At 39.0% G+C, this 19,414-nt stretch overlaps 1 protein-coding gene across 5 annotated transcripts in view; it reads left to right on the forward strand.

The window, feature by feature from the left end:
* The window catches only part of PDE1C (phosphodiesterase 1C), a 389,107-nt gene that overhangs the window by 151,354 nt on the left and 218,339 nt on the right, over positions 1-19,414 (forward strand). For all 5 annotated transcript variants that reach the window (XR_009631756.2, XM_060781641.2, XM_060781642.2 and 2 more), the window contains exons 2-3: positions 9,784-9,834; positions 14,791-14,962. Coding sequence is in view for 4 of the 5 variants with exons in the window: in XM_060781641.2 (XP_060637624.2) it covers positions 9,784-9,834; positions 14,791-14,962 (223 nt within the window). In the remaining variant the exon portion in view is untranslated. The remainder of the gene's footprint in view (positions 1-9,783; positions 9,835-14,790; positions 14,963-19,414) is intronic.

Consider the following 19,414-nt stretch of genomic DNA (forward strand, 5'->3'; position numbering starts at 1 on the left):
GAACCCCACCAACAATGGATCTGGATGAAACCTGGCACAAATGACCAATGGAAAATACTTGTGGTTTTTTTGTGGGGGTGGACCCAAAATGATGGGAGTTGCAATCCAGCCGCATCAAGAGACTAAACTTGGCACACATACCCATCATGGCTAGGGGGTATCAGAGGTCAAAAGGTCACTAGCACTAGCACACTCCTAAGACATTGGTGCATTGGGGGTTTATTAGGGGGTGTATTGGGCAGTATTAGGGGTGTTGGACCCCTCCAGCTCAACCATTGATTGCACTGGTTTGGGATGATGAAAGCTGTGGTCCAAACATACCTGGTTAATGGCTGAGGAAGTGTTGCCCTAGGCAGGCCCGTAGCCAGGATTTTGTTTTGGGGGGAGCTGAGTTTGATTCGGGGGGGGGGGGGGAGCTGAGTCTGAGTGAAAGAGGGTCTACCTTAGCAAACCTTTTGTATCGTAACCCCAATACCCCCATGCATATGGGATATATTGAGCATGGTGATCAGATTATGATATGAATAAACATAACAGTTTAAATAATGTCCCAGTAAGGCCTTCTCGTGGACCACCATGAGAATTTGGGGGGGGGGGGGAGGGAATGAAGCCCCCCAAGCCCCCCCTCCCAGTTACATGCCTGGGCCTAGGAAAAAGATCTAAGGACTTTATGATTAAAGGTAAACTTATGGGATATATTGAAGCATGGATTCCACCCTATTAATGAAAATGTCCTTCATTCATCAATATCTCACTTTGCAGAGACAAATACCTTGAAAATCACTCGCAGCCAGAATTCTTATATTTGTCATCTTCTTACCCCTTATTAATTTCCCCTTCTCCCTTTCTCTGCATGTCTTAACTGTATTTTTAAAAGCTCAACTGAAGTTTTAAGTTATTGCAATGGTCCAAAACTTGGGTACTGAAGGAAAAAATTACTGGTGGATAGAGTGCTGGGCAAGAAACGTACCCCCTTCTTCCATAGCTGTACCACTGTCTCTAATGCAGTGGTTCTCAACCTGGGGTCCCCAGATGTTTTTGGCCTACAACTCCCAGAAATCCTACTAGCTGGTAAACTGGCTGGGATTTCTGGGAATTGTAGGCCAAAAACATCTGGGGACCCCAGGTTGAGAACAACTGCTCTAATGTCTATGTAATGGCTGAATCTGAGGAATCAAGGCATTGTAATCTTCCACTTGCTCCTTGCTTGGACCCTTCCAAATCTCCCTTTACAACTCACAAGGACCGGATTGCTATTTTTTTCTGAAGACTTGATCCTAGGTAATGAAAGTACTCCTGCCAAGGAAATGCATGCCAAGAAATGAATAGAATGGAGGTATTTTACACCAGTCCGTTCCAGACCCTTTGGGGTTAACATTCAGCCAAGAAATATAGGTGAGACTACTGAGAAACAGAAACACTCCTGCATCAGAAAAAAGCCCCAAGGAATTAAGTCTGCTTTTTCTGCATTATAGTGTTTGCTGACATTGCCTGCCCTGGGGACTCACTGAACTAGTTGTTGATTTTACAAACAAGGCACCTAAAGTAAAAGGTTATGTAACAAAGTCTGTAGCTGGCTAATGTATGGCATTTATTCATAGTGCTGAAATATCCATTTAGTCTGTCTCCCCACATCCAGTGCTTTCCTGGCCAATAACACTGTATTAAAAATCTATAATGAAAAAGCCTTGCTAAGAGGCCATAAAAAGTGCACTTCCTTGCTTGTGACTAGTGCCAATGACTAAAGGCTGGAGGAAGAAAAAGGGCTCCACAGATTGAGTTTTTAATAGTTTTTAATTGATTTTAGAGAAAATATTATAAAGGAAAAACAAAAATATAAAACAAAAAAATGAAGAGAAGACTTATATATGTTAGATATATCCATGAAGATCTAAAACTAAATTAGAACTAAAGAAACCACCAAATCCCAACATGAACTAAAACACTAACATTGATTTCCTCATTACAAACTGTAATGAAAAAAATCGATAGAAAGAATATAATGTTCTTCCATCACAGATCCAACTGAAAAACGTCATAGAATTACTCATAACCATAACTTATTACACCATTCGATTTTTTATTTCTTAAAAATTCCATTAATGTCAAAAATTCTTCAAATAATTTATACCTTAAAACCCATGTTAATTCGGCAGTTTGGGCTAACAGCCACTTCAAGAATCCATTCTTTTCTCATTGCCACTGTTAAGTTTCAAAAAAGTAATTCACATTTATTATCCAGTTCCTTGTCCATAATCTCCAACGGGGACATTTTTGCTATCATTGGAGTTATAATACCTATTACTTTAACCACACTGGGCTTTGTAATACCGCGTAATATTAACAGTCTCAAATTTAAAAGAGCTATCAATCGTGCTGATCCTAAAATAGATTTATAAACTTGGATTTCCTCTGAAAAAAGCCCAGAGCAGATTCACTGGTACTTGACAAGAAAGGTATTTCCAAGCTGTTCTCCACTCTTCATTTCTGGAACATCATAAAACACCCAAATTCTATTCATATGAATTTTACAAAGTATGGGGAAATATTTTGTAGCTCATAAATTAAGGTAACACCTTGAAGGTGACACCTTAAAGGCCACTTAAAATTTTCCACATGTGAACAAATGAGTGTGCATTTCGGCCTAAATGGCAGTGCGTTCCATGTAGTTAGCTATGTCGCATTTGCACACAGTGCATACCACAAATCAAGAGAATTCAAAGATGAAGGTATCATTGGCTACTATTGGTGACTATTGTATCCATCACAAGATTTCCCATTGCACATGATTTGCCCCATTAGAACCAAATGCTGGAAAAGAGAGGCCATTGGGCTGAAGTAGGGCTTGAATTCTTTTTGTTATGTGTCAATCCTAAGAGTAGAAAGATAACATGGGGATGTACTTACTTACTTAGGCGATCCCTTGTTGGCCGAGTAGGATAGTCTTCCAGGAGTTTCGTGTTGTAGTTCACCTATATCCAGAGAGCATTGTGGACTCAAACAATAATGGATCTGGGCCATACTTGGTATGGATATTGAATATGCCCAAATGTGAACACTGGCGGAGTTTGAGGAAAAGAGACCTTGGTATTTGGGAGATGTAGTTGCTGATATTTATAGTTCATCAGAATCAAAGAGCATTCTGATCTCCATCAACAATACAATTGGGCCAAACTTCCCACATAGAACCACTATAACCAACAGAAAATACTGTGTTTTGTGATGGTCTTTCACAACCCCTCTGACACCTCCTCGCGACCCCTCCCCCAGGGGTCCCGACCCCCAGGTTGAGAAACACTGCTCTAAATAATCATATTAGGATTGTTATGCCAAGTGACTTGAATTACAGTTGTAAAAGGAAACTTTTTTTGGGATAACAAGGCTGTATCAATTCATTTTAATGATATTTTACACACACACACCATATTGATTTTAAGCTTGCAAACTATTTCATTTAGCAATGGGCAGAAAATCAGAACAAAATGATCAAATCCAAAAGCCGTAAGTTACATCTCCAAAGCAGGTGAAGTGCTGGTGATATGCAGTTTCACATATATCACAAGAATCCCCTTCAGTGGTAATGGAACCTGAAAAAATGACAACGAATTGACTTGGTGGGAAGAAGGTCTGCATTAGTTTGGGACAAATGTCAATCATAGAATAATAGAATTGGAAGAGACCATATGGGCCATCTAGTCCAACCCCCTGCCATGTAGGAAAAGCTCAATCAAAAATAAGAAATTAAAAGTGACTAAATCATTGTTTGAAAGGAAAATGCTGCAAAAAAATCTTTGTTGCTTTTACTAGTGAAATAGTTTTCCATTTGGCACTGTGGTGACAATATGATGTGAATGTTATTTAAAGTTGCAGCTTTAAGCTCCTCTGGGGAAAGACAACAAAGCAAACTATCCCACAGGATTTTTTTATTTATTAGCAGAACAGACTGAAAAATTTTCCATGTCAACAACAGCCTTGCATGCAGAGATTGGTTCCTTTGCAATTTCATATTGCTTGTTATCTTTACTGTTACACCCACATGTCATCTTTCTATATGAGATATTCTAATTTTACCTTGCACGAAAAATACAGGAAAAAAGTTATGTTCAAACTTTCTGTACATTTTATCCCTTTGGGGTGGAAAAGATTAGAATAATGGACTCATAGAATAATAGAACTGGAAGAGACCACATGGGCCATCTGGTGCAACCCCCTGCCATGCAGGAAAAGCACAATCAAAGCATCCTCGACAGATGGCTATGCAGCCTCTGTGTAAAAGTCTCCAAGAGAGGAGCTTCCACCACACTCTGAGGCAGAGAGTTCTACTGCTGAACAGCTCTCATTGTTAGGAAGTTCTTTCTAATGTTCAGGTGGAATCTCCTTTTCTGTAATTTGAACCCATTGCTCTGGGTCCTAGATTCTAAAATTGGATGTCAATGTGGTGCCAAAAATTGGCACTATTAATAAAAACTCAACACAGCTGCACGGTGCCTATGTTTTCTGTGCATACATGCACACCAGTAGAGATATGACACCTTCAGCAGAGGCACTCTGAGCAGAGAGTCCAGATGGCCATCTGTTGGGGGTACTTTGATTGTGCTTTTCCTGCATGGCAGGGAATTGGACGTGATGGCCCATGTGGTCTCTTTCAACTCTGTGATTTTTATTATTTATTTATTTCTCGCACTTCTACCCCGCCCTTCTCAACCCCCGAGGGGGGATTCAGGGCGGCTTACAAAAGGTACAATTTGATGCCAACACAACAAGATAAAAATAAAGCATATATAAACAGTAATTAAAACAGTTAAAACAATCCATTATGCATCATATATCAAAATCCATAAAACCAATCTATGCTCAGCGTTTGCCAGCTCAGAGTCCGTAAATTCAATTTCACATTGTCAAGTCCATCAGTTCTAGTCGTCACTTGTCCTTTGTCTGTCTGCCAGATTACTCAAAGGTCTGGTCCCAAATCCATGTTAATTTCCTTCTAAAAGAGAGGAGGGATGTCGATGACCTAATTTCCCAGGGAGTGAATTCCACAGGTGAGAGGCCACCACCGAGAAGGCCCTGTCTCTCGTCCCCACCAGTCTCACTTGTGATAGAGGTGGGGCCGAGAGCAGGGCCTCCCCAGAAGATCTTAAATTCCGAGGCGGGACGTAGAAGGAGATACGTTCGGACAGATATGCTGGGCCGGAACTGTATAGGGTTTTGTAGGTCAAAACCAGCACTTTGAATTGTGCTCTTTGAAATTTATGACACAAGAACAACATTAGTGTCCTTCCATTCTATATATAATATTGCCTCTAAAATTATTTGTTAACAGACCAAGGATACAACAGTCGATAGGATCTGTAAATTCTGGTCAGTCAGTAATTCTACACAGCGAGCCACTTTTTTTTAGTGAACAATTATTTTTGTATTTTTAATGCAAGAATGAGCCCCCTGAGATTTTATCTGAAATTTAGGTTAGGGGTGTGGTTATTCATTTTAGTTCTATTTTGCTTTGCTCTAGTTTAGTTTTTATGGTATTTGCATGTGTACTCTTACATATACTGTATATCTCATCTCTCTTTTTCTTGTTTTTGCTTTTCTTTGTAATATTTCTGTTAAAATCAGTAAAAAAAACCTACTTTATATCGGTATATGAGAAAGCCAATATGAAAAAAGAGCCATATGTTTCTTTCCACATGGCATGTAATGTTTTGGCATAGACTGTGCGAGGTTAGCTTTAAGCACTGTAATATTAACATATATATAATTTATAGTGGTGGCCTAGATTCCAAAGGACAAATAATCCATGTGCTGTTCCTTGCAGGCACAATTTTTAAAGATAAAACTAGAGGAGGGATAAAATGTTCATTTATGGTATTTTATGATGTATGGGAAAATTTGAAAAAAGGAGGAAGTTTATACTGCTTTATATGCTCAAAAGACCAGCTTTTCCTAGATAGATTGGTCACTTACCTTGAAAATCAGGCAAATGTTTAATATAATGAGGAGAAGGTATTGCTCTGTTTACAGAGCTAGATTCCCTTGTGGATAGGTGGTGCTGGTTGTTTCAATACATAAATTCCATCTTTCTACAGTGATCTTAATCATGCTCAATTTAAACTGATCCACCATTAGAAGGATAATATAACAATCAGTGGTAATGTGTTGGCTGAGCAACAAAATGCAACAAAATCCAGAATCAGCAATACCTTTTGGGGGCTAGGTCCAGGGACCACTTTGACCAGGGTCCACTTTGACCAGGGCCCACTTGACTGGGGCCACTTTGACTGGGGCCCACTTTTATCCAAATCTTTGAATCTTCATTGAGTTCTTGATCAGGTAAATATGTAAGGAGAATAGAGGACAAAAGTGGTTAAAATGTTAGAGTCACCTACCTCATATGTTCTGTCTGCGATGTTGCCAGTTGGTATTGAGAAATTTCAGTACAGGCAGAAATCCCTTATCAGGGATAAAGATAAGGAGTCATAGAAAACACATAATAAAGTTTCAAATTTCATGAGTAACAGACAAGTAAGTTCTGCCATCTGTCAAGAGTGCTTTGAATGCGATTTTCTGGGATTGTGGTGCAGCTGGCAGAATGTCAGCTGCATTAAGATCACTCTGACTGAAAGGTCATGAGTTCAAAGCCAGCCTGGGTTGGAGTGGGTTTCCAACCAATAGTGTGTAGCCTGTTGTCGACCTTTGCAACCTGAAAGACAGTTGCATCTGTCAAGTAGGAAAGTAAGGTACCCCCTTAAAGTGTGGGGAGGCTAAATTAACTGATTTATGAGGCCATAAAGAAGACTCCAGCACAGCATTCCAGCGGGGAAGCATGCGGGAATGCGGAAGTGCTTCATCAGCGTCGCAGATGGACGATTAAAGCGACAGCTCCCCTGGCGGCCAGAAAAAGTTAAATAGCCTCTGTGTATGTCTGTATATGTTTGTATGTCAAAAATTGGCATTGAATGTTTGCCATATGTGTGTACACTGTAATCCTCCCTGAGTCCCCTGCGGGATGAGAAGGGCGGAATATAAAAGCTGTAAATAAATAAATAAATTTCCTGTTTTTTGGCAGGGGTTTGGATTGGTTGGCCCATGAGGTCTCTTCCAACTCTATAATTCTATTATTTTTTGAGATGTAGATGCCCCTTTCCTATATAAAGTAAACTGTTCCTTGATGAGTAAATGAGTCTCTGTAATGTCACATCTGTAAAAATGTTTAGGTGCTGTAGAGGTAAAACTTAAATTGTAGTCCCAAGAGGTAGTTCAATGAAAGAGTCCTTTGTTTGAGACAGAAAACCTCAAAGGGTTAAGTCTCCGGTTTTTGGTTCCTTCTTGTTTATGAGTCCTCAGATTGGCTAAGTTTGGCATTTTGAAACCTAGGAAAAGAAATATTCAGGGGTTGTCATGTTGGCTAAGCATCAAATACAACAAAACCCCAAATCCACAAGCAGCAATATCTTTTGTGGGTCAACTCCAAGGTATACATTATATTATGCAAGCTGTTGAACCTTCACTGGCTTTCTTATCAGGAAAAATAGCAACTCTGGTCTAGATAGAATGAGATTAAAAACTATCCCTGAAATCTATACAAAATTGTTGCAGGACTTTTGTACTTTGGCTAATACATTTCTGTATGAAGGCTGTGATGTGGGAGGGAAGTGCTCAAGGACAAACAATGCCAGAAGCTCATAAGGTTAATGAGACCTGGTAGAGTTTGAAAGAATGCAGAGGGACAGGACACTTTGATGAAGAACAAATGGGAAATGTATAGGAATGTGTGAAAAGAAGGTGGGGAGGAGATGATGGGGAGGGAGAGTTGTGAGAGAGGAAACCTTATACTGCTAATCGTTATGTGCTGCTGCTAATGTAGGCCAGCAAGTAAGTTTGGACCACAGCCGGTGGGGTATAACTGTATGTGTTTTAGAATACGGTTCAGCTTTGCTCAACCATTTCTACTGCTCTCTCATTTGGATGAAGATGAAGAAGCCTTATTCTGTATTGCTTACAAGTACTATGTAAATTTGTTGCACTGTTTCTTTTTGTTTGCAACATTGCAAGTTTATGTTTTAACTCTGCTGAGAAGAGTAAAGTTTTTCTGTTCTTTTTCCTCTTGCCTGTGTGCAGTGTTGTTGTGTCTTCTGCATTGGACCTGACTGAAACACACTATGCGCAACATTGTTGAAGCACAGATGCTTGGAAGAGGGAATGATTCTGTGTTATTTCCTGTGTCTAGAATGCCAATGGATTTATCTGTGATAAATCAGAAATAAATCTACTGTGAGTAGATATTAGTCTACTTGGAATTGTTGCCAGAGAACCGCTAAATACTAGATCCATCTAATGATTAGTGGGAGTGAAGTTCCTGATTTATTGGAACTGCTGAGAAATAAGTAGATGTTATTTATTTTCCAATGCTTTCTGAGCTTCTTAAAGATGCAACCCAAGGATTTCCAAATTTCCCTTCCAAGGGGACAGGGTTACCATGTCACATTGGTGCCCAACATGGCACTCAACAACACATGTTTTCCTGGTTTGAAGAACAGCAACAAAACCTACTTTGACAAATGTCAATGCAACAGTCTCGAGTATCAGTAATCTGTGACTGTCCAGCAACTATCATGCCATTTATCCTGCAACAACTCACCCAACAGGGATGCTTATGTTCCATTCCCCTCTTCCTATCAAGATGAATAAGATGGGGCCTGATAATGATCCAGATATATTTATAAACACTTTTGAGCATTTGACGTCTGGAGCAAACCAGCCCTTATCACTGGTTAGATCAGCACATGAGGTGGTTGATTCCTTGGATTATGAAAAGGTAAAAGAGGCTGTTTTGAGTACCCTTACTTTTTGAAAGGATGCCTACAGTTGATGGTTTAGAGAAGTTCGATCTAAGCTGGACTTCATCCAATGGCAGTAGCTCAGAAATTGAGAGTATTGCACTCAATGTAGTGAGCCTGATGGCTGGGATTGCCACCACATCTTAGTGCTCTACATTGCTTTTAAAGGGGAATTGAGCATGAGCATTTTTTTTTTGGCATCCTGCGGACAGGCAGGTGGGTGGGGGTACTTCCTGGTACCAATTCCCATGGATATGGAGAATCCACTGTCGATATTTCCCAGAGGACCTGAGTTGTCTGGCTTTTCAGTTAGTTTTGGAAATATTCTCACTATGCACTATGCAGTCCCTCAAGTGTTTCTGAGGTAAAGCATTTATATTTTCCACATGTCATTTTATTTTAAACAGGGGAAAAGTTCAGAATAACTTTGGGCTGTTTTCTGAAAATTGAAATTATTCTTGTCAAGTGAATCCACTTTTAATTATACACTTAAGACAGATTTCATTTTTTTTCCAGTGGGAGAGGAAATTTTGAAGGATGACTCAAAAAAGCTGGCGTGGAGAATAGTGATGGGACTGCTCCAAAGGACATAATGTAAAATAATTTGAGCAAAAGGTTGAAAGAGACATTTCTGCAATACCGGATGTTATAGTATTTCCATCTACTGGCCAATGAAAATGGAAAGAGACTTTTCAATTACGTGCAAACTTTCTTATAGTGTTATGTTGTTCATTTAGGATTAAGCCATATGAATTCAGTGAGACTTGCTAACAAATAAAACAAATAAAATTTTAATTTTTAAAATACATTCTGCTTGTTTGATACTTAAATTATTTGGGAGTGAAAGCACATCTGGAATACTATTGAGGAAATGTATATTGGACTGAGGCATCAAAATGTTGCTTTACCATCAACATTTTAATAGTATATTTGCTTTCTTTTTCAGTTGCAAATGAGGCAGGCGACAAAAATGCTCGGCCACTTTCACGATTTGCCCGTAAGTAAACCAATCTTGTTGATTTGCTCTCTGTTCCTTTTTTTTAAAATGCATTCAGAAGCTTGGGTCTAAGAGGCCAGACAACCTTCCATCTGAATCCAGGTTGCTGCAACCCAACTATGGATCATTGTTTCCTTTCTGCCTCCCTGAAAGCAAGTCCCTCTTTGGCCCCTTCTACACTGCCATATAATCCAGATTATCAAAGTAGATAATCCACATTATCTGCTTTGAACTGGATTATCTGAGTTTACACTGCCATATAATCCAGTTCAAAGCAGGTAATCCGGATTTTATATGGCTGTGTAGAAGGGGCCTTTGAGGTCTTTCTCCATGATGCCTCCACCATGGGGTAGAACTACAGGAGACCAAGGTCCATGTGATTCCCGCTGACCATGTAGCACAGGGGTGGGGGACACATAGTCCTCCAGATGTTTTTGGACTGTAACTCCCAGCACTCCTTAACATTGGCCTGGGCTCTTGGAATGTGTAGTTCAAAAACCTTTGGAGAGCTGGATGATTTCCTCTAGATTCATAGCTCAGTACCTGGACAGCAGGCGAGCATTCTCACTAGTCACAATCTTCCCTACTATGATGAGAAGAATGGCATTTCTATTTAAATAAAGCACTGAGGGTTAGAGAATGACATATCCACATATGTATTTGCCTGTTCTAGTAATGTATACATGTCTACAAGAAAGGGAGACACGTCTCAATATATTGAAGAAATCCTTGGATATTTTAAAGTGGCCTTTGTTGGCTCTTTGGAGACAGTGTAGTGGTTTCAGTGTTTGTACTGTAGGTTACCAGAGTTAACACCTTTGCTCAACCAAGGAAACCCTTAGACATGTCATGCTGTCTGAATCTACGAGAATCTCCTCTTAATAAATCTTTCCAATAAACACCTATGATAGGATTGCAGTTAACCGGACACAACAAAACAAAGGGTAGAAAAGATAACACATGAATTGTAGGTGCCCAGTCTAATCGGTCTGTTTAGTTTAAGCTCAGAAATGAACATAGAGATTCAGATAGAAAAAGAATATCTGAATTCACCTTCATAACTTGGATGCAGTATTTCCAAATAATCACTTGGTGGCATTCTAACCATGTTTTGAATTTTCTCACTCTAGTAAATTATAGCTACAATATAAATAAACAGATTATTAATTTCACATATGTTGTGGGAATTTTGTGTTTTTATGTTGAATGTTGTTGCCAAGACTCAAGAAAATATGCCTTTGAAATGTGGGGATATTACTATGTAGGCAAAGAGTCTCTTCAGATTGGAGTAAATGGTTGTTGTGCAGCTATAAGTTGTTAGATTCCATAAACAAAGGATTGATTCATGTGTACTGAACATCAAACATAATACTGAAAAAGTGATTAAAATGAGTAGACAGATATAATGCCAAAAGGTCACAATTCCAGAAGTAAATAGGGAAAATATAATATAAAAAGAGCAAACAACTAATATAGTGTTTTTGGCTACTGATTACATTTTTTGAAATCTGTTAGCCATTAATATATAAGAAATTTTATATGAGAAGGAAATACATTGATGCCATTTATTGGGATAAACTGTTTCCCTCAAATTGCACAAGGCATTCATTTCTACTACTTTTCAGACAAACTTATAATTGTCCCACTTTCGCATCATTTCCAAAGCACACATACAAATAATTTTCATATGCAAATGGATATATTTAGATAAAAACATTAAAATTACTATGTTTTAAAAATAGAAATATAGTACATCACTCCTGGGTGAGGAGGACTGCGACTTGTTGGTGTGTGTACTGGCTCAATATGCAAAGCTCCTGTTGTCCCTTGTTATAATCCTTTTCTTTAAAATTGCATTTGGACTCAGAAACCCTTCAAATGGAAAATGGATGATTTTGAATGGTGGAATATTGTCTCATGTGCCTTTTGAATATGGAACTCCTCTTTATAAAAGAGGACCAGGCCCGTAGCCAGGATTTCGTTTCGGGGGGGGGGGGGCTGAATTTTTTTTCAGGGGGGTTTCGGGGGGGCTGAGTTTCGGGGGGGGGGGCTGAGTCTGAGTGAAAGAGGGTCTAGCCTAGCAAACCTTTTGTATCATTACCCCAATACCCCCATGCATATGGGATATATTGAGTATGGTGATCAGGTCATGATATGAATAAACATAACAGTTTAAATAATGCACCAATAAGGCCTTTTCGCGAACCACCATGAGAATTTCGGGGGGGGGGGGGGCTGAAGCCCCCCGAGCCCCCCCCTGGCTACATGCCTGAAGAGGACATATGGCCATCTCATCTCGTTTCTTCAGTGGTGGACATCCTTTGGTCCCAGGGTAGCAAAGATCCAGGCTGCAAATACATGTAGATCCCAAAGTCATTTCTGAAAGATTTTTGGGCTAAAACCCCCTTCCATGTTTGGATATCCTAGGGCATTTTAGAGTTAGGAGACTTCCAGCTTCAAAATGATTCCCTGAGAGCCTGAAGTGGTATTCTATTTTCTTTCCTTTAAGGGATGGAGGCACATTTGTGTCCCACACAGATACAAAAATGTAAACAAGTCAGTTGTGCATATGTGGAGGGGAGATGTATATGGGGGCATGGTGCCATGTAGCCCCCATCCTAACCATTTTTATGTCTTCAACTTTGTAGCCATATCACTTCCTTCAAAAGCATCCCATGTCCTTTTGTCTTCTTGGTCAGACTTTGCAAGTTTCTGCTAAAAAGTAGTAGTCAACAAACCATTCTGTCTAATCCATTTTTATGTATTTTCTCTAGTAAAGACAAAGAAAGAAGAAATAGTGGAAAAATAGGAGCAGCTTTCCATATGGAACAAAGCATAATTTTGGCCACCCCTTTAAAATTTAGGGTGGTAGAACAGACCCATTGGAATTGTCTTTAATATACTCGTAGTGGAAGCAGCTGCTTTGGAATTACTTCCCAGTTTGGCTTTGGTTTTTCCAAATTCCACAAAATGGCCAACTGGGGGGACGGCTGGACCAGAGACTCAGAGTTTTCTTCTACCCTCCCCTCCACTGCCCAAGCAATATACATTCCCAGTTGTTCAGACATGCTGTGCACATCTTCTCTTCCCTACTTAGTCCTCTACATTTCTTAATATGGATGTGTATCCATATATGCTTGTCATGAATGACTTTTCAATCACTTTGAAGCATAGGTTCTTTTTATTGCAATTTCCAGTGTGAGAGGGTATATCAGATTACAGAAAAACATTTAGACATACAGACATACAGATTCTATGCAATTACATTGGAATTACAATTACATGGCTAACAAACAAAGGGGAATTACATTTTCACTCAGCATTCACACACATGTACACACATTCATCCTCAGGCATTCAAATATTACCATATCCTTTTCTCCCTCCTTGGAGAAGCACTTGTTAGGCTAGACCTTGCTTTCCTGCAGCCTGTCAACATACAGTTCCATAACTTCCATAATGCTACATAACTCCAAAACGCCAAAATGCCAAAACTTCTTCCCTAAGAACAATGCCAAGGACCAGATCTCTATTTTCCATACAGCAGAACCTGACTCCCTGCACAAAATCCAAGACTCCAAAAGCGTACTTCTTCTTCTTCCCTTGAGAAAGAAGCCCCAAAGTGACCAGACCGCTCCCGTGCAGATCTGCCACTCTCCATAGGTACACTATCTCTCTCCTTCCCATGGAGTAGAGCATAGCGGGTAGAACAGACCTCAGTGTGCCACACTTTGAGCATTATTAGTCTGAGTATTTTATAGGAATCCTCTGCTGATGTAGTCCCATGGAATGATAGACGTCTTCCATCCTGGCTCCATCTCAGTTTCCTGGCCAGATGTTGATTCCTTCTTAACATAAGGAATGTTGCAAACATTTGTTATCACTGTCCCAGTTCTTATCATAGCTTACTTTTAATTACAGTCCAGCAAGCAGGTAGTTAGTTATTGCAGTCCTGGGTCTTCTACTGGTGTTTCCAAAATTATTAGCTCCATCCATACACTCATCTTTCATTCTTCCATTCATTCCCACACATCATATTAAAACACATTTATCAAATCTACACATTGAATTTCTTATTACATGCTGTTTGGTTGCATGAATAGGACACTGTTTGGTTGCATGAATAGGAATTATGTCTGTCATGTTAAATTATAGAGTTGGGAGCAATTTGGATGCATTACTGTAATTTCTGCTTAAACGCTACTTATAAAATTTCCCCTTGCTATCCCAAGTTTTGAACATGAGATGGCTTTACATTAAATTTATTCTATTAGAACCCCAGCAGAAGAGCCAGTGCTACCTCATCACTGAGAATTTGTGTTCTTTGGTATGGATGTAGGGATAAATCTCTGCTCTCAGGGATTTGTTTCCCATTCATGCTTCCATTATGAGAGGAGCTTTGGGAGACACTGAACAATAAGGGAAAATAAAAAAAGCATGAGTGGTAATTGCAGCAATGGAAGGCGGTCCCTCTGGGACAACAAAGTGAAATCTTCTCACACAGGTTTTTTTTAAAAGAAGAATAAGATCAGATTCCAATTTGCAAAGCTCACATGGAATTTCTTAGGTTTTCAATTTTCATACAAGAGACATCTTCTGGGAGTGTTTTCAGAAGATTGTCACATATTGAGACAGTGATACATAAGCACATAATGCATGTGAATCTCTTTCTCGTTCTCTCTACACACATGCATACACAAAATTGGTTTTCTCTGGCAAGAAAAGAGTTGAAAAAAGTTAAAGGGAAAACAAATTTAGAACATAATTCAGATCTCCTGTTAACTTCCATGAATGAGGGAATGTGATGGACAGCCAAAGCCTTATCTGGAATTATCCCTTGTATGATCTGCAATTCTTCATAATCAAAGGCACAGAATTCTTCAGTGTCTTTCTCTAGTCCACTGAAAAGATGAGCACTGAACCTAATTTATGATTAATATTTTTATTTCTGCTCAGGGTCAAAATCTCAGAACTGCCTATGGAACACCATTATTGGCGGGCTTACGGAAAATCTGAAGGAAAAGCCCAAACCAAATATCGTCTTTGATCCAAGACCTCCTGAAGAAATCTTAGCAGAAGAACTGCCACCCGTGGAGAGTCCCGAAGCACTTGTCAAAACTTCATTCAGGTTTGATGGATATAGATGTCAAACCATATTTTTCTTAACTATTAGTCTACTGAATCTGTAAACCAGATGACCAGATGATCTTTTTTTTTCCCTAAGGAAAATGAAGAGTGTGGTAAAAAAAAATTCTCAAATTTTAACACAGAAACAGAGCTTGGGATTGTATTTTTAAAGAACTTACTCCTTTCAAAAAGTAACTTATTATTTCTTATTTGAATAATGGCTGTGGTGGAGGTGACACCTGTCATCTGACATATGGGTTCTAGAGTCCATATCAGTACTGTTCTGTCCCCTGAGTTTGAGGACCCCTGAGATAGAGTGTATAAAAAGTACATTTGTGAAGGAGGAGCCCAAGAAGGGGAAGCAGTGTAGTTTGGCCTTTATTAAGGACAGGGAAAATGGGTTGAATGGGTTAGGAATAGATGCAGATTTAAGAGAATTTGTCTCTGCTTGGCATCAGGTCATACATAAGAGAGAGGAGTCAACAAGTATGTCATATTTGATTTTGCCTTTGTAAAAAAACCCCCTAATATACAGTACTTATATGTGTCTCCAACTTTATATGAACCACACAGATTTCTGGGTGGGAGCGGTCTGAAATTTTCATAATACTTAGCAGTCTCTTCCTCTGAACAGGTGGATTTTGATATCAGATAACTACAGTTACTTGTACACATTCTTGCTTTGTTACCATCAGCTTTCCCTCTTTAGTTATACAAGAATAACTGTGATACTGAAAAGCACAAGTATGCACCTTGCTTCTGAGCAGTGAGACATTTCAAATGCTGAGCTCTCACTCCAGTTTCATTTCGCTTACAAGGAGGTGTTAGAGACATATGGTATTTGTGTGATAAAAGGTTTATTTACATGTACAGTATATAAAAGCTGAGCATAAGAGGCATGAACACTTCCAAAGAGTTCTGTACACCATCACATGACTAAAGGAATCCTTATTCCCATAGGATTTTCTGCTCAGAGCCAAGTTAATGCTGTCTTCTATTTAGACCCAGCGGCGGCACAGACAGACTGCTTCACACAGAGACTCCAATTCTTATATTGTTTTCACTCCATTCTCAATAAGCATGTCCCTTGCATGGTTGAGGGGATATTGGGCACAGCTCTATCTCTTGCCTATGCAAGGTGTGGGGAACATCTGAGGAGGGGGAGCTTTGGACGTCTCCCAAACCATGGGAGGCAGTGACAGTTGAGGGTAGCTATGAGATTGCCACTGCAACGTTGCAGAGATAACTCTTTGTCACGGAGAGAAGTGCCAGAGTGCCTTCTTGCACCATAAAGACCTACCAATCTGGAAGACAGAGCATCACCTTCCCTTCTAAACCAGGATGAAATATATATTTTTAAAAAGCAGTTTTAATAATACATAAATGGCTGCAAATGGATGCAGCAAGGAATCACAGAAACAATCAAATTTTCCAATTCCTTTTGCAATCATAGATCTTTTGCTGTAAGACTGTTGAACAGTTAACCAGTGACCTCAAACTCACAATTTTCACACTACTCTGGACATCATACATGTTGACCATGCTGTAGAGGTCTAAATTATTGTATTTATTTACTGCAGCTTCTGCTATAATCATTGACACCACACAATCCCTGTCAGAATTTTGAAAAGAGGCATGTACAATTCAAAATTATTAATGGGTGGTGATGGCTTTTATATTTCTTGTCATTTCCTTTTGTAGAAAACTCATTTCAGTAGGAAATTAATCATTCAGGAACTATAGGTCTTTGGTGTTCCTTTGTTGTATTCAGAAAGTTATTAGAATTTTGGGTTTTATGCTATACTAAAGTAATTTAACTTCTCTTTAAAATGCACTTCCAGAAAATGGTCTCCCTCTCTCTCTCTCCTCTCTACATGAATAATCTGTTAAAGTTAGTACCTTTGTGATTTTATTTTCTAGTGTAAGAACAAAATGTTTCTCATTCTGACAGTAACTTCAGAGTGACGGATTAAGTTTAGTTTAGTTCCTTATTATATCTATGCTAAACTGTAATTTGGAGAGAAACTGATAAGACAACAGGAACAAAAGAAGTATCTGATTTTCCCTTGAATCATATTCAATGTGGTAGTTATAACGTAAAACTGTTTTAATGGAGACTCTTGTTTAATTTTTTAAATGTTTCATTGACTTCCTCACCTATTGAGACTACAAACTTTGTAAAGTGAAGTCTCTTGATTTTCAATGATGGGAGTTGCATAATAGAAAGCTATATACTCATGATGGTATACTTTAATAGCTATGTAAAAAAGCTTTTGTGCATGTTGGAGCAACAAAAACATTTTGAATACAGTTGCGGGTTTAACTTTTGTGGATTTGATTATTCACATATTTGATTACTATGTCCTTTCTAGGAAGCTCTAGGTCCTCTGGCATAACTTTATATTCAACTTTGACGAGAGGTGGAGAGCTTACTGTATTTTAAATGCTAAATAGAAATAGTGGGGCTGAAGCAAACTGTCTCATGAAGGTGTAACTGATCTCCCATCAGAGGATTCATCTAGTGAGTGTGAATCTATGCCTACTGAGTCAGATTTAAGATTGGCTGCTCACATTTTGTACCTTTGAGGATAGAGGCAGATGATGACAGGTCCCAGGAGGGAGAGGCTTAGCCCTTGATACAGGAGAGGAGGAAAGCTCCTTCTCAGTTATACAGGATGAAACCATGCATTTGGTTAAAACTACTTTATGAAGTACAAGGGTGGTATTTCAGGATGGGTGAGAGGTTAGTTTTGCTTACTATGCCACAACCTATGGTCATTTAATTGCAATTTGGAGGAAAGCACCTCAGTGTTGGACTTCTGCAATGTTAGCTCAAAGCAGGGGTCCTCAAACTTTTTAAACAGAGGGCCAGGTCACAGTCCCTCAAACTGTCGGAGGGCCGGATTATAATTTGAAGAAAACATGAATGAATTCCTATGCATGCTGCACATATATTATTTGTAGTGCAAAAGACACTTAAAAACAATACAATAATTAAAATGAAGAACAATTTTAACAAATATAAACTTATTAGTATTTCAATGGGAAGTGTGGGTCTACTTTTGGCTGATGTTATAGGATTGTTGTTGTTATTGTGTGCTTTCAAGTAGTATCAGATTTAGGTTGACCCTGAGTGAGGGCTGGGTAAATGACCTTGGAGGGCCGCATCCGGCCCCCGGGCCTTAGTTTGAGGACCCCTGGCTCAAAGCATGGCAGCCAGACTCATTACAGGAACGTCTATGCATGAGCACACTAAACTCATACTAAAGTCACCATACTAAAGTCATTTGCCAATTAGTTTCTGAGAAAAATACAAAGTATTGGTTTTGACCTTTAAATCCCTACATGGTTTGGGTTCAGGTTACTTATAGGATTGCCTTCTCCTGTACAATCTGACCTTTAGGACACTCAGGTCCTCTGGGGGATGGGGTGGACAGCTAGCCAGTTTGCCCCAACCAGACTGGCGACTGTCACCCAGAGGACATTTTCATTGGCTGCCACAAGACTGTGGAATGACCTGCTAGAAGACTCTATCAGAATGAAAGATTCAATTGAAAATCCATCTCTTCTTGTAAGACTACTCAGTCAATTTTAGGTTGGGAATTTTAATCAGCTTTTATCAGTGAATTTTATCCCTGTGTATCTTGTATTTTAATAGTGCTTTACCTCTTTCTTTTAATGATGTTGTATCGTAAGGAGAGGTGGGCAATAAATGTATGATGATGATGATGTGGAATTATCTCCTCAATGAGATTAGGTGAGAACCCAGTGCTAGGTATTTCTCATATCAATTAGAGATCTGTTTTCTTGCTGAAACATTTTCCTAATTATTTTGTTGATTGTTAACCTTTTCAACTGTCAGTGGTATTTAGTAGATTGTTTTGTTGCTTTCATTTTTCTAGAATCCTAACAGTTGTTTTTTGTGTTTTGATTTCGTTTTTAAAAGCTTGTTTTATTTACAAAAGATTGCATTATTTTACTTTAAAAAAATGTGTGGGCTGCTTTAGAAGCTTTATGTAGAAAATTAGGATAGGATAGAAACAGAATAAAATCTGGATCACATTGACAATGTCACTGGTTCAAAGTTTATGATTGTCACTCCATTGTATTGAAGTTTTATTTTATTTATTTATTTCAGATATTTGTACCCCAACCTTCTCAACCCCGGGGGGGGGGGGGGGGCATTGCTTGTCAGCATTGCTTGAATAGAAGTCATGGCTGCTGCTCATGGAATTGATAAAATAATGACCTATAGGTTTTTTTAATCATTATTTTTATTGAAAATAATTTGTTTCCAGAAGATTGGAGAGTAAGAAAACTAATAAAATCACGATAGATTTACAGCAAAAGTGTGAGAACAATATGTGAAAGAAAAGTAGGAAGGGAAAAGGGTGGGGATCAAAAAATAGGGGGGGGGGAGAAAAAAAAGGAAAAAAGGACATTTTATGGTGTT

The sequence above is a fragment of the Anolis sagrei genome, chromosome 6, assembly GCF_037176765.1.
Source record: "Anolis sagrei isolate rAnoSag1 chromosome 6, rAnoSag1.mat, whole genome shotgun sequence".
Taxonomy (NCBI): Eukaryota; Metazoa; Chordata; class Lepidosauria; order Squamata; family Dactyloidae; genus Anolis; species Anolis sagrei.